Here is a 15,086-nt window from a genome sequence, read left to right as displayed (position 1 = left end):
TATGTTTGATTAAGTGCCACACAATAGGTTTGCCAGCAAAGTTGAAGCCCATGAAATAAAAGGGATAGTGGTATTATAGGTACAAATTTTGCTGAGTGCCTGAAAACAGGAGGCTTGTTTGTTTGCTTGATTTTCTGGACTCGAGGAAGGTGTACACTTGCATTCCCCAGGAGTTGGTACTGGGATCATTAATCTTAATGTGTATCAACGACCTATACTTGAGTGTGCAGGTCCCAATTGCAAAATTTTCAGATCACACAATCTTGGAAATATTATGAACTGTGAGAAAAATAGTGATAAGACTTCATAAAGAAATAGACTGGTGGTTGGGATGGGCAGACAAGCATCAGATGAAATTGAATGCAGCAAAGAAGTGCGAAGAAATAAAATTCAGTAATAAGAATGAACAGAGGCAATAGGAATTAAAGGATTGAATTCTAAAGATGCAGGAACAAAGACACCCAAAGATATATGTGCACAAAATGTTGAATGTGGCAGGGCGGGTTGGGAAAGTGGTTAAAGAGATATATAGGATTCTGTGCTTTATAAATAGAGGCATAGACTACAAAAACAAGGACGTTATGGTTTACCTTATATATCACTAGCTCAGCCTTAACTAGAATGTTGTGTCCAATTTTGGGTACTAGACTTTAGGAAGAATGGGAAAACTTGAGAGGATGCAGGAAAAAAATGACAAAGGTTCCAGGGATGTGGGACTTCAGTTACATGGACAGGATGGAGAAGCTGGAGCTGTTCTCCTTACAGGAAGAGATTTGATAGAATTCTTCAAAATCATGAGAGTTTCGACAGAGTGGGTAGGAAAGTACTGTTACATTGGCAGAAGGATCAAGAACAGGAGAATACGGATTGAAGGGGATTGGCAGAAGAACCACTGAAAGCTCACAACAGTACCAGCGAAAGGTATAACTAGGACTGCAAATATAATAAGGAAGGTTCACATGTAAGGGGTTCATGAAATGTGCACTCCATGTATTGAATTCAATATGTACATATATTTGGCAGATAAGGTGGTTAACAGACAATTAAGAAGATACTTAAATGTGCCATATAAATGCACGTTCTTGGTTTTAGGGTAAATTGTCTAATAGGGCCTCTAATCAGACATTATTTGGGTGACATGCAATGAGCACCTAGGCAACCTCTGCGACCGTTTAATGTGCCGTCATATCCTTCATTTATTGGCATAACTTCATATACACAATGTGGGTGAGTTTTTAAACTAGAGTGTGCCTGGCATCGAGAGTGCTGCACTGGGAGGGGAAGAAAGAGTTGCTTATAATCTGTAATGGATAAAATAGAAGGAATTACGTGTACCGGTATCAGACACTTTATCTGGCATCCCAAAATACATAAGGACCCAAAAACCAGCCATTTGAAATTAGCACATAAACACTTTTATTCTTTATTTCAATATACCCATTGTGATATTTTGTTATCTTTGTTTCAGAAATTCTCCTAAACCACTTCCTCCAGTTGTCCACTTCTTTTCGAGAAGTATTACAGATAGATGACCATGTCAAAAAAGCCTGGGAGTATTATTTGTTCCAAATGGTGAAGCTAGTTGAATCAGGGATGCCAGGAAAATACTGGCAGAATGCATCCGGACAGCTCCCTGACTTCCTCCCCTCATTGGTCAAATTTCCCAAGGGAGGAGCAACAGGAGCCTTCAGGCCAGTGGCAGATATCCAATCCAGGCTCTTATGGGGGCCATTGACTGTGAATTTTAACTGGGCCCCATGGAGCTTCAGCAGCTCACCAATTGTGTGGTGAGAGGAAGGAGATTGTTGCTTGTAACTGGCACATGTCCAGGCCTGAGCTTCCCAGATACAGGGTACAATACCTGTATTTCGGTCTTTCCTAAGACTGGATAACAAAACAGCTCAAGAACACAATGGTTTGTACAATGAATATGGAGGCATGAAATGGCCATAGGTCAGGCTGTGCAACACTGAAAACACCGTTTGAAGATTGAAGAAGAACTGCTGCATGAGCGAAGATGACAGATCAATTTGTTACTCCAGGACGTCCAGGTTTGCAGCATGCTTAAAAGGGATAGAGGAGAGAACTTTAGGGCACAGCTGGCCATGACTATTGCTGGCAGTACCATCTCATGGTGGATACCAGCTGTAGGTATTCTTGCAGAAGATGGCACAGCTGTCGGTGCTTCCCTGGTAATTCTGACCATCTGTAGGCAAAGTTCCTATGATAAATCCAGGTAGGTGTTCACTACCTTTAAATGCAGCTGTGAGGATGCTACTATCTGAGCACAGTTTGTCTCAACTGTATTGTACATCCTTCTTCATCCAAAAAATAGAAGTTCACAAAAATAGAGCATGCAAATGTATGGCGTCAAAGCACAATTCAGTTCAAAGTTTTTAAAGTTTATTTATTAGTGTCACAAGTAGGCTTACATTAACACCACAATGAAGTTACTGTGAAAATCCCCTAGTCGCCACACTCCAGCACCCATTTGGGTACATTGATGGAGAATTTAGCATGGCCACTGCACCTAACCAGCATTCTTCGGACTGTGGGAGGAAACCAGAGCACCCGGAGGAAACCCACACAGACACAGGGAGAACGTGCAGACTCCGCACAGTGAGCCAAGCTGAGAATCGAACCTGGGTTGCTGGTCCTGTGAGGCTGCAGTGCCACCGTGTCACCTCAGTGTTAACAAATGGGAAAAAGATATAAAGGTTAACAAAAACCTTTTTAAACAAGTCTTATTTAAGAATCCTCGCCATAGAATTCTCTCCCAATGTGAGACACCACTTTCAGAAGAGTGAAAAGGACTAGAAAAACAGGAGAAAACTGAGGGGATAAAGAATATGATAAAAAAGCAATTCCTTCAACAACTATAAACTTGTATGCATTCCAAGTTCCAGTTAAGAGATATTTAGCAAACAATGTACCTTTATCATTTAACTCACCTTATCGAAGTTCTGCATTTGTTCCCGGTTGCTGAACCAAGATTCCTTGTCCTGGTTTGGCTGAATTACAAACACCTCATAATCTGCAAACATCTGAGTAAAGCGATTGGCAAAGATTTCCCTGATTTGGATGTTAAGCTGATGAATCTTCAGTTCTTCCTCATCACAGTGAACCTTCAAATCTTTGTTACTTCCAGCTTCCTCTCTCACATCCAACTGCAACAATACAACAGGCATCAGGTCAATCATTCCTTAGGTTTACCACACATGGCTTGAAGGAATGAGGGGAATCCTTGAAGCGACTTCAACGTCACTGCTATTTGCTACTGTTTCTGATTAAGCATTTGCTGAAAGATTCGTCAAAACATTATTCAACTTACAACTATACTATATATGGGGGGGGGGGGGGGGGGGGGGGGGGGGAGAGAAAGGCTTCACCGAGGCAAAACATTCTCTGGATAACCATGTTATATGTGGGGGGTGGGGAGAAAGGCTCCCATTGAGGCAGAGCATTCAATCTTGATTAATCAGATCACTTTTGGCCAAGTTTACCTCATAACACTAATCAGGGCAGCACTATCTGACATTTAATGTAAAACAAATGTATCTGTTTATTGTTGAGATCACAAACAATAACTTTTATCCAAAAACATTCATGTACAAAGTAAAATACATTTACTAATTTGTTCTTCCTTTTAAAAACATGTTCTATACTTTGACTTTAGTGAAATAAACAATATCAGAACTAAATCAAGTACACAGGAAAGGAATGAGATAAAATATCTAGATTATTTCACAAAGGAACAGCAACTGAAAAATCAATTTCATTCAACCAACAATGATGAAATAAGCTCCTGTGAACTATAGTCAGAATTAAAAATTAATTTTGACATCATAGCAAATCTGATATAACAGCAGAAGCCATGCAAAGCTCAAGCTTCGCAATCAGTTACTTTTTAAATAAATATACAACTGCCAAGTAATTGCAAAATTATCTATTTTTCTGCCAGCTTTTAATTAAAAGCTTTGTTCAGCAGCAGACTGGAATTAAGAAAACCCTTCATGGTGAAATCTAGCTATCTTTCTGTGGAATAGGAGTTCAAACCATTCAGATTCAAATCACTGAGTACAATTCAAAGCTCATAATTGTGATTAATTTTCTTATTGATTAGACGGCAGTATAAATATGTGCCTGTAAGAAAATACCAGGGAAGTCTTGGGCTGTGATAGCATCCTTACCTCTGGGTCAAAAGTACCAGGTTTAAGTCCCACTTCAGGACTTGATGGCTATAGATGTTTCATTCGTAACTTGAAGCTCTCGACCCTTTCTACTTCGTCCCCGTTGATGTAGACAGGGGCATGTTCTCCTTTACGCTTCCTTAAGTCAATGACAATCTCCTACATTTTGTTGATATTGAGGGAGAGATTATTGTTGCCACACCAGTTCACCAGATTCTCTATCTCATTCCTGTACTCTGTCTCATCATTGTTTGAGGTCCGACCCACTACGGTGGTGTCATCGGCAAACTTGAAAATCGAATTGGAGGGGAATTTGGCCACACAGTCATTCATAACAGGTTGACTACCAGCCTGTGAACTCTGGACAGATGATGTCACGTGTATTAACATACAGTGAAAAGTATTGTTTCTTGCGCGCCAAACAGACAAAGTTCATAGAGAAAGAAAGAGAGTGCAGAATGTAGTGTTACAGTTATAGCTAGGGTGTCGAGAAAGATCAACTTAATGCGAGGTAGGTCCATTCAAAAGTCTGAAGGCAGCAGGGAAGAAGCTGTTCTTTAGTCGTTGGTACGTGACCTCAGACTTTTCTATCTTTTTCCCAGCGGAAGAAGGTGGAAAAGAGAATGCCCAGGGTATGTGTGGTCCTTAATTATGCTGGCTGCTTTGCCGAGGCAGCAGGAAGTGTAGACAGAGTCAATGGATGGGAGGCTGGTTTGCGTGATGGATTGGGCTACATTCACGACCTTTTGTAGTTCCTTGCGGTCTTGGGCAGAGCAGGAGCCATACCAAGCTGTGATACAACCAGAAAGAATGCTTTTTATGGTGCTTCTGTAAAAATTGGTGGAAGTCGTAGCTGACATGCCAAATTTCCTTAGTCTTCTGAGAAAATAGAGGCGTTGGTGGACTTTCTTAACTATAGTGTCGGCATTGGGGGAGCCCAGGACAGGTTGATGGTGATCTGGACTCACCTAAAAACTTGAAGCTCTCGACCCTTTCTACTTCGTCCCCGTTGATGTAGACAGGGGCATGTTCTCCTTTACGCTTCCTGAAGTCAATGACAATCTCCTTCATTTTGTTGATATTGAGGGAGAGATTATTGTTGCCACACCAGTTCACCAGATTCTCTACCTCATTCCTGTACTCTGTCTCATCATTGTTTGAGGTCCAACCCACTACGGTGGTGTCGTCGGCAAACTTGAAAATCGAATTGGAGGGGAATTTGGCCACACAGTCATAGGTGTATAAGGAGTATAGTAGGGGGCTGAGAACACAGCTTTGTGGGGCACTGGTGTTGAGGATCATCGTGGAGAGGTGTTGTTGCCTATCCTTACTGATTGTGGTCTGAGAGTTAGGAAGTTCAGGATCCAGTCACAGATGACCCCATGGTGTAGAAGGTGACTTATGCAATCATTGGGAGATTTATGATCTTTCCTGATATGTTCATGTTGAGAATGAAGGTGTTGTGTCCCTTGTATTGAAGGCTGAGAGACCCTGGATTGTGAAAACTCGTATCCCCCCTAATTCCTCTTGGAATCTTGTAGCTATGAGGTTGTCATGGGCATGTCTGACGTGTTGAGCCCATACAATGACAGTCTCATGTTGTTTGTCGAAGTACGCTCCCTCTTCAGAGTCATTCCCTTCCAAGTCCTCCTCGTCTGAGGAGATGCCTAGCTCTTCAATGTCTTCTTGTGGCAATTCAGCCCCCTTTGCAGCGCTAGGTTGTATAGGATGCAGAAAGTAGTGATAGTGCGGGCCACTTACTGTGGTGAGTATTGGGAGAGCCCTGCCTCACCTGTCCAAAGGTCAGAAACACATCTTTAGGAGGCAAATAGTTTGCTGTATTAAAAACCTTGTGATGGAATGTGCAGCATTCTATTTCTCCTTGGATGTACCCTGTGGCTGATGCATGGCATCATTAGCCTTCTTTTTGGGGTTACTCCTTAACACGAGGAGCCAACCCTCTAACAACCGAGGTCCCTCAAATATCTGTGGCACCTGTGAATGACTCAAAATGCAGGAGTCATGAGAGCTCCCTGGATACCTAGTGCAAACCTGCAGCCTCTGCTTTCTATGTTCACAAATTAGCTGAACATTCAGAGTTAAATCTTTTTCTATGAATAATTCTCTCACTCTTACTGCCTGCCATAAGGCATATTGGAAGGTTTAAAAGGTAAAGTCGCCATAGTTCCAGATGACCACAGACTGTGACTGGTGGGGATTTATCCTGAGGATCACCACACCTCAGACGAGGTGCAAGGTTGAAAAGGCAGGCCTTCATGAATAACTTCGGCCAGTACAAGAATTGAACCCGCACTGTTGGCCTCTCTGCACCACAACCAGCCATCCAGCGCAGATGTGGAAATAAATGCTATTCACTGTGGTGAGATTGTGCAAGAGTAAATGCAACAGAGGATTGAGATAGGAGTTCATGGGCAGGAGTTCATTTTTCACCCTCTAAAGAACACACAGCTTTAATTGACATCGATTAGCCAGTGAATCCCTGAGACTGGAAAATGGATTAATGAAAAAGATATTTACAAAAATGAAAAGTATATACAATGAGTGGGCACCCATGCTACCAGTGCGCATTCTAATTATCTTAATTCTTCCAACTCCATCACTAGGTGCAACCCCGAAACCCAGAGCAGAGGAGGGGGCAGCCTGCTGACTGCTATGTCTCATCTTGAATAACATTGATGGGTGTCCTCTGTTGCACTGAGGCCTTGAGAGCCTGATCTGTTAAAGGTCTCCTCCTTTGGGGCAGGTGTATCCTCGTCAGCCTGATCTGCCAGAGTTGATGGAGTCATTAGCAGACGGGAATTGGAGAAGCAAGGCACCCTTGGAGTATCCTGGGTGGATGGCTCCTAGGGTGCCTAACTGGTGCTCCTCCTCCCTTTGGCTCCCAGATGGTCCCTCCCTAACTCCTTGAGGATTAGAGGCATTTGGAGCAAGGTCGAGATGCCCCATTCCCCAAGCCACTGCTGAAATGCATTCAAGGCTAGAGCAATGTGCAAGTCCAGCATCTGGATCTCCCAGGTGACCGCCACCCTTGTAATGAAAACTTCGATGCACTTGCATGACGGATCTATGGCATCAGACAAAATGTGGATGGACTCCTCCATCCTTCAGTCTAAGTTACTGACGGTTCCAACAATTTCACATCTTCTTTGACCACAGGCGAGGTTCCAGAGGACTGGAGAATAGTCAATGTTGTTCCCTTGTTTGAGAAGCAGGGATAATCCAGGAAATTATAGACCAGTGAGCCTGACATCAGTGGTGCAGGAACCTTTAGGGAAGATACTGAGAGACAAGATATATGCACATTTGGAAGAAAATGGACTAGTTGGTGACAGGCAGCATGGTTTTGTACAGGGAAGGTCATGTCTCACCAATTTGATTTGAGTTTTTCTGAAGAGGTGGCAAAAATAATTGCTATGGGAAGGGTTGTGGATGTAGTTTGATAGAGTCATACAGTCCCTACAGTGCAGAAAGAGGCCATTCGGCCCATCGGGCCTGCACCAACAATGATCCCACCCAGGGCCAATCCCCGTAACCCCATGTATTTACCCTGCTAATCTCTCTGACACTAAGGGGCAATTGAGCATGGCCAATCCACCTAACCCGTACATCTTTATGACTGTGGAAGGAAACTGGAGAACCTGGAGGAAACCCACACAGACATTGGGAGAACGTGCAAACTCCACATTGACAGTCATCCGAGGTCGGAATTGAATCAGAGTCCCTGGCACTGTGAGGCAGCAGTGCTAATCACTGTGCCATCCATAGTTTATATGGACTTTAATAAGGAGTTTGACAAGGTCCCACATGGGAGACTGGTACAAAACCTAAAATCACATGGGATTTTGAGTGGCTGGTGAGATGGATACAGAACTGGTTTGGTTATAGAAGACAGAGCAGCGGTGGAAGGGTGTTTTTCAGAATGGAGATTTGTAGCTAGTAGTATTCTGCAGGGATCAGTGCTGGGACCTTTGTTGTTTGTGGTATATATAAACGATCTGAAGGAAAATGTAGGGGGTCTGATTAGTAAGTTTTTAGATGACTTGAAGATTGGTGGAGTTGGGGATTGTCAGAGGATACAACAGGATATAGATAGATTGGACACTTGGGCACAGAAATGGCAGATGGAGTTTAATCCGGACAAATGCGGGTGATGCATTTTGGAGGATCAAATCTAGGTGTGAATTATACTGTAAATGGCAGAACCCTTCGGAACATTAACATAGAGGTATCTGGGCATGCAGGTCCACAGTTCCCCAAAAGTGGCAACAAAGGTGATTAAAAAAGCATATGGCATGTTTGCCTTTATCAGCCGGGGCATTGAGTGCAAGAGTTGGGGAATCATGTTGCAGCTATATAAAACATTGGGTTGGCTGCATTTGGAGAATTGCGTGCAGTTCTGGTCACTACATTATCAGAAGGATATCAAAGCTGTGGAGAGAATGCAAAGAAGATTCAACAGGATGTTCCCTGGTCTCAAGGGTGTTGACTATATGGGGAGGTTGAATAAACGAGATTGTTTTCACTGGAAAGATGGAGGCCGAGAGGAGACCTGATAGAGGTCTACAAAATTATGAGAGGCATTGACAGGGAGGATAGTCAGAGGCTTTTTCCAAGAGTGGAAGTGTCAATTGAAGGGGGCACAGATTCAAGGTGAGAGGGGGAAAGTTCATGGGAGATGTGCGGGGGTAAGTTTTTCCACGCAGAAAGTGGTGGGTGCCTGGAACGTGCTGCCAGAGGAAGTGGTGGAAGCAAGCACATTAGCTACATTTAAAAGGCATCTGGATGGGTACATGAATAAGGAGGGAATAGAGGGATATGGACCAAGTAAGGGCAGAAGGTTTTTTTAAGTTTAGTTAGGGCAACATGATCGGCACAGGCTTGGAGGGCCGAAGGGCCTGTTGCTGTGCGTTTCTTTGGAACTCTGTCTGTCTCTACATCTCCAACATTTCTCTTAGAGTCCAAAGACAAGCGTCTGCAATTGGCTCTGACTCAACAAGGGCTTAGTCTCCGGCAGTCTTCCGAGTGTCGGAGTCCTCAGCTACCACTACCTTTGCCTGCTGTGGACCCGTGTTGGTGAGATGATCACCGGATTGTGAACTCAACCCTACTCTAGAACTAGATTCCACTGAGTTGTATATATCTGCAGTGGTGGAGGGTGCAGGTGAATGCAGTAACAGTTTTTGATCAGATGTTTGATCTGCCTCCTCATCTGAGGTGGTCTGGAACGGAGACATCTGGAGGAGGAAGTCCTTCACCTTTTCTTGCTGGTACCTGGAATAGAGAGTAAAGAGAATTAGTGGTTGACTAAGCAGGCTCCCAAATCTAATATCAGTCACAGTCGCTGTCAACTGTGGTTGATGTATACTGGATGCATCTTCACAGGCTTGTTGGGGGAAGCCAATCTCATCTTGTCCAGCCAGTTCTGTGGTCCCTTTAAGGGGGGGACTATCTTCAACTCTGGGATCTCCCCTCAGGTCAGATGGATTGACTGCGAGCACTATGGAAAAAAAAGAGTAGCCCTATAGTATACATGCCTGTAGTGCCTGTCAATCCATTCCCAGTAAGGGATCAAGTCACCATTTGTGCAGGTTCTTACACAAGATGGTGGTCTTAAGAATGGCTGGCAGACATTCAATGCTGATGTCCCATCTGCTGGTAGTGTGTGAAATCCCTGTGGGCTCTAATCCTTATACTACCAGATGCCCATACCGAGAGTGAGAGTTTGGAGAGAGCACAAGTTACACTTACCCGGGCAGTGCAGAGCAGATAATTCATCCTTTTTTTTTTGCACTACTGCAGGGTGGTATTTTGTTTTCAGGGGCGCCAACTTTACCAATGACCTCTTTGAGTAGGTGGGAGGACCTCCAGATCACATCCCAAGGGATGAGGACCTCACAACTTTCCTGGACGGCCTGGAGGAAAATCTCCAGGGAGGCTTCGCTGAACCGAGGTGCTGATAGTTTTGCTCTCTTTGACGCCATGTATTACATATCTGACAGAACACCTGGGCTGCAGTGAGTTAATGTCTGTACGGGTGCTGTTTTTTAAAAAATCATTTTATTGGTTTTCAAAAAGAGATAAGAAGCAGACAAAGTATAATACAATGAAGCAGCTACTAACCACCCCCCCAGTAAACAAACAGACACAAACAAAAACTATGCAAAGAAAAAATGAATAGTCAACAGTAATTAACTTTTTAAAGAACAAAAGATTGCAATCTATGATAACATTTCTCAGTAGATCCTCTTATAGAATATTTAATTTTCTCCAAGAATTCAAGTCTTCTAATCAGAAGCAGTGGCTTGAGGAACCTTCAAGTTAATAGAATCTGCCTGTGGGCTACAAATAAAGCGAATGCCATGACATCTGCCTTAATCTTAATGAGACTGACCCGTTTGAATGGGACTTCAAATATGGCTATCAAAGGACAAGGCAACAAGTCAATATTGAGAGTTTTGGAGAGAGTATCAAAGAAGGATGACCAAAAATCAGCCAGCTTTGAACACGACCAGAAGATGTGGGTATGGTCTGCAGGGGCAAGTGAACATGTGTCACATTTGTTGCTTGTGCTTGAATTAACTTGCTGATTCTGGCTTTGGTGAAGTGAATTCTCTGCAAAACAAGAGGATGTGAAGTTGACCCAAGAAGGGTCGCCTCCCACCAGTTGTCTTCAAGGTCAAGCCCAAGTTCTACTTTTCAGTCATTTATCTTGTGGCGAGAAGAGGGTCCAGAGGATAGCGAGAGATCACATAATCTTGAAATAAAATCTCTGCGAGTTTGGGATAGTGACGAAATCCCTTCCAATAATGTGTTTGGAGATAGTGGAGAAAGGGTGAGCAATAAAAGCGAACAAAATTCTGGGCTTGAAAAATAGCAGTAAAGACTAGACTGAGACAGGTTAAATTTGGCTGCAATTTTGTTGAAACAGGTGACACCATGATTAGGCAGGGGACGAGGCTAGCCCATTGCACTTGAGGTGTGCTAACACCTGTGATCGTGATTTGCCTAAGCTAGGGTACAGTAAAGGCTCAGGGCAGACAGTGAGGTCGAACTGAGGCTTTACCTGATGCAATTTTTCAAAGCCATCTCGGCCTTTTGGCTAAGGTGAAGCCCGGGAGGGAATGTAATGCCTCATTCTGTCAGCTTGGATCTTGTTTGATTGAACCCAAGATGGGATGCAATGTCTTGTTTTGTCAGCTTGGATATGGTTTGACCCTCATGTGGGGACCATGATTATACTTAATTTGAATTGGCTTTTTTGATTTGAATGAAAGTACCGAAAGGTACCAAAAAATGGTTTAAAAAAATAAATTGTTGAAGCTGGCAAAGGTCCCATCGACAAACAAATCAGTAAAACATTTGAGTCTCCTCTCCCTCCACAAGGCGAATGACAAATCAAACTTGGAAGGCAAGAATAAGTGGTTCAATAGAGCCAATAAGGTTCAATAGAGGAGCGGCAAGTTGAAAATGTTCACAAAATTGTTTCCACATTTTTAAAGTAGAAATCAAAGGGGTTTGATGTACATTTAGAAGGGGAAAGGATAGCTGTGCACAAATTAAGGCAGGGAGAGAGAAAGAGGAGCAGGAGTGCACTTCCATCAAACACCAGTTTATACGTGGATTGTGACACCATATTGAAATCCTTTGAATATCAGCTGCCCAAAAATAGTAAACAAAGAACAAAGAACAAAAAACAATACAGCACAGGAACAGGCCCTTCGGCCCTCCAAGCCCGCGCCGCTCCCCGGTCCAGGATTGAATCCTGAATCCAGGATCCCCGCCCAATTTTCCAGCCTATCTACATCCTAATATCCTATCCACCGAGCTGTCCCTCACAGCTACGATGCTTTGTTCATCACAACCTATTAACTCACCCCCACCCCCCCATTCCAGACCATGTGATCTCCAGGGAGAGGCGAAAACCCAGAGTGAAAACCCCAGGGCCAATATGGGGAAAAAAAATCTGGGAAATTCCTCTCCGACCCCCTGTGGCGATCGAAACGAGTCCAGGAGATCACAATGGCCCTGATCAGAAAATGCTTCCCAACCCTATTCATTTCCACTTCTGCTTTACGAACACCATCTGAATTCCCTGCCCCCGAGACAGGTTCCCAACTATCCGCAGTCTCGCTCTGTACTGGCACCAGCAAGATGATCATAGAATGAAGCCTTGAAACGAGAAACAAAGAACAATTAGCCCGCGCCGCTCCCTGGTCCAAACTAGACCACTCTTTTGTATCCCTCCATTCCCACTCCGTTCATATAGCTGTCTAGATAAGTCTTAAACGTTCCCAGTGTTTCCGCCTCCACCACCTTGCCCGGCAACACATTCCAGGCCCCCACGACCCTCTGTGTAAAATATGTCCTTCTGATATCTGTGTTAAACCTCCCCCCCTTCACCTTGAACCTATGACCCCTCGTGAACGTCACCACCGACCCGGGGAAAAGCTTCCCACCGTTCACCCTATCTATGCCTTTCATAATTATGTAAGTAATCATAAAGTAAGGTAGTATTAGCCCACCATCCCGTCATCCTCTCTGAAGTATCACTTCATAGAATCTAGGAGTCATGCCTGCCCAGGTAAATGTTGATATCAGCTTCTAAACTATAGCAAAAAGTGATTTTGGGAAAAAGACTGGAAGAAATTGAAAAGGAAACAAGAACCTGAGCAGAATGTTCATTTTTATGCACTGAATTCTGCCAGCTAAGGAAAGAGGCAAACTATCCCAGTGCTGTAGATCTGCTCTAATCTTGGTGACCAGGTTTGTAAAATTTGTTTTATAATGAAATACAAGAGTGTGTGTAATGTTCATACCCAAGTAGCAAAAACCAGCAACAGATTTACAGAATGGTGAACTTCCTGGGGGATTTACTTGGCAATAAAGTTGATTGAAAAAGATTCACTTTTGTTGCAATATAATTTATTGCGAAAGAATAAGGCAGAGGTGCTGAGAATATTCAATATCTTGTCAACACAAGCAACACAGTTCGTAATATATAATAGGTCATCAGCATATAAAGACACATTGGGCCCTATTTTACCATTTCCTCACTCCCATTTTCAGGCGCGAAAACGTGGTAAAGTCGGGTAAGAGGCCATTAACGCGATCAGCGCAGATCAGATGTATCTCTGGCAGGGGGTGGGGGAGAGGGCTAATCGTTGTCTACTGGTTGGCGGGGGGGGGGGCTGATCATTGTCTGGTGGGGAGGGAGGAGGCGGGTCAGATGTTCCTCTGGAGGGGAGGGGGAGTGAGGCCAGACCATTCTCTGGGGGGGGGGGTGGGGGAAGTGAGGCAGGTTCGTTGTCACGGGGGGGGGGGGGCGGGGGGCTGAGTGAGCCAGATCGTTGTTTTGGGGGGGGGGGGGTAAGATGTATCTCTGGTGGGGGGACAGATGGATCTCTGGTTGGGGAGGGGGGGGGCAGATGGATCTCTGGTGGGGGAGGGGGGGCAGATGGATCTCTGGTGGGGGGGGCAGATGGATCTCTGGTGGGAGGGGCAGATGGATCTCTGGTGGGGGGGGGCAGATGGATCTCTGGTGGGGGGGGGCAGATGGATCTCTGGTGGGGGGGAAGGGGGTTCTGCTGCCACTTTGCGGGCAATCGGTGGGGGGGCCGGGGTGGCGATCGGTCTGGGTAGTGGGGGGGTGGATAAGGGGGACAGTGATGTGTGTGGGTAGTGGGGGGTGGATAAGGGGGACAATGGTGTGTGTGGGTAGTGGGGGGGGGGTGGATAAGGGGGACAGTGATGTGTGTGTGCACCCTCGTTCCCGCTTTTCGCTCCCGAGCCGCTTTCTGCGACCCGGGAGCGATTTGAAATGGGCGCGCTTTTTCAATTTTTTTTCCAACTGAGTATGCGCAGTTCAGAGCTCCGATCGTTTCGGCCGCGCTAAGCCCCGCCCACAGTGCGAATGGGACTGGAGATGGCTGAGAGCGTATGGGGACACCTGAAAGCGGATTTCCAAGTCGGATCTGCATTGCGCCCAGATTCAGCACTTAGAATGAAAATGGTAAAATCAGGCCCATTGTGTTCCATGCCAAATCAGTGGATACCTTTTAACAGTGTTGACAACTTCAAGGCTATTGACAGGGGTTCTATCGCCAAAACAAAGAAGAGTTGAGACAAAGAGCACCCCTGAGGGGCTCCTCTGGATAGGGGAAGTACTTTTATATAGAGTTAGCATGCAGATTTGCAGTACAGGAGATATAGAGATGATGAATCCATGAAATAAATTTTGAGTCAAAATGAAATTTATCTAAAATTGCAAACAAATATTCCCACTCCACACCAGTCAAAAGCCCTTGCTGCATCTAGAGAGACGACAACTTCAGAGTCAGTCGAGGTGGTTGGGAAAAGTACAATGTCAAGAAGATGCTGTACATTTGAAAATAATTGGCACCCCTTAACAAAGCCAATTTGATCATCAGATATTATACTAGGAAGACATGGCTCCAAACTGCAACCTTAGCTAACAGCTTTACGTCAGCGTTTAAAACAGAGATGGCCGATATGAGCCACAATCGACAGCGTCTCTATCTTTTTTGATTATAAGCAAGATGGAAGCTTGAGTCAGTGTTGGGGGCAGATAAATTTGGGACAATGAGTCACTAAACATAAAGGAACAAGTAGAGAACTTTTTTAAAAATTCAACCGAAAAACCATCAGGGTCTGGGGCCTTGCCACTTTGCATTAACTTAATGCAGTTCGTTATCTCATTGTCCAAGTCTCAGCTCATGTCTGCATCCACAGATGGGATGTCAAGTTGTGTAGAAAGTCAGCCACTGCCATGCGACCTGATGGGGGTTCTGAATTATAAAGGTGACAGTAAAAAGAAATGAAGGTCGAATTAATATCAGGGGGGTCAATAGCAAGATT

The 15,086-nt window shown here is 44.4% G+C and overlaps 1 protein-coding gene across 6 annotated transcripts in view; it reads right to left on the bottom strand.

The window, feature by feature from the left end:
* Positions 1-15,086, bottom strand: part of dennd5a (DENN/MADD domain containing 5A) — a 263,959-nt gene that overhangs the window by 107,486 nt on the left and 141,387 nt on the right. For all 6 annotated transcript variants that reach the window (XM_078220715.1, XM_078220711.1, XM_078220712.1 and 3 more), the window contains one exon: positions 2,952-3,167. In XM_078220715.1, coding sequence (XP_078076841.1) covers positions 2,952-3,167 — 216 coding nt within the window. The remainder of the gene's footprint in view (positions 1-2,951; positions 3,168-15,086) is intronic.

The sequence above is a fragment of the Mustelus asterias genome, chromosome 9 (assembly GCF_964213995.1).
Source record: "Mustelus asterias chromosome 9, sMusAst1.hap1.1, whole genome shotgun sequence".
Classification (NCBI taxonomy): domain Eukaryota; kingdom Metazoa; phylum Chordata; class Chondrichthyes; order Carcharhiniformes; family Triakidae; genus Mustelus; species Mustelus asterias.
Note: the sequence above shows the minus strand (reverse complement) of the source record. Positions and strands in the feature narration are given on the sequence as shown.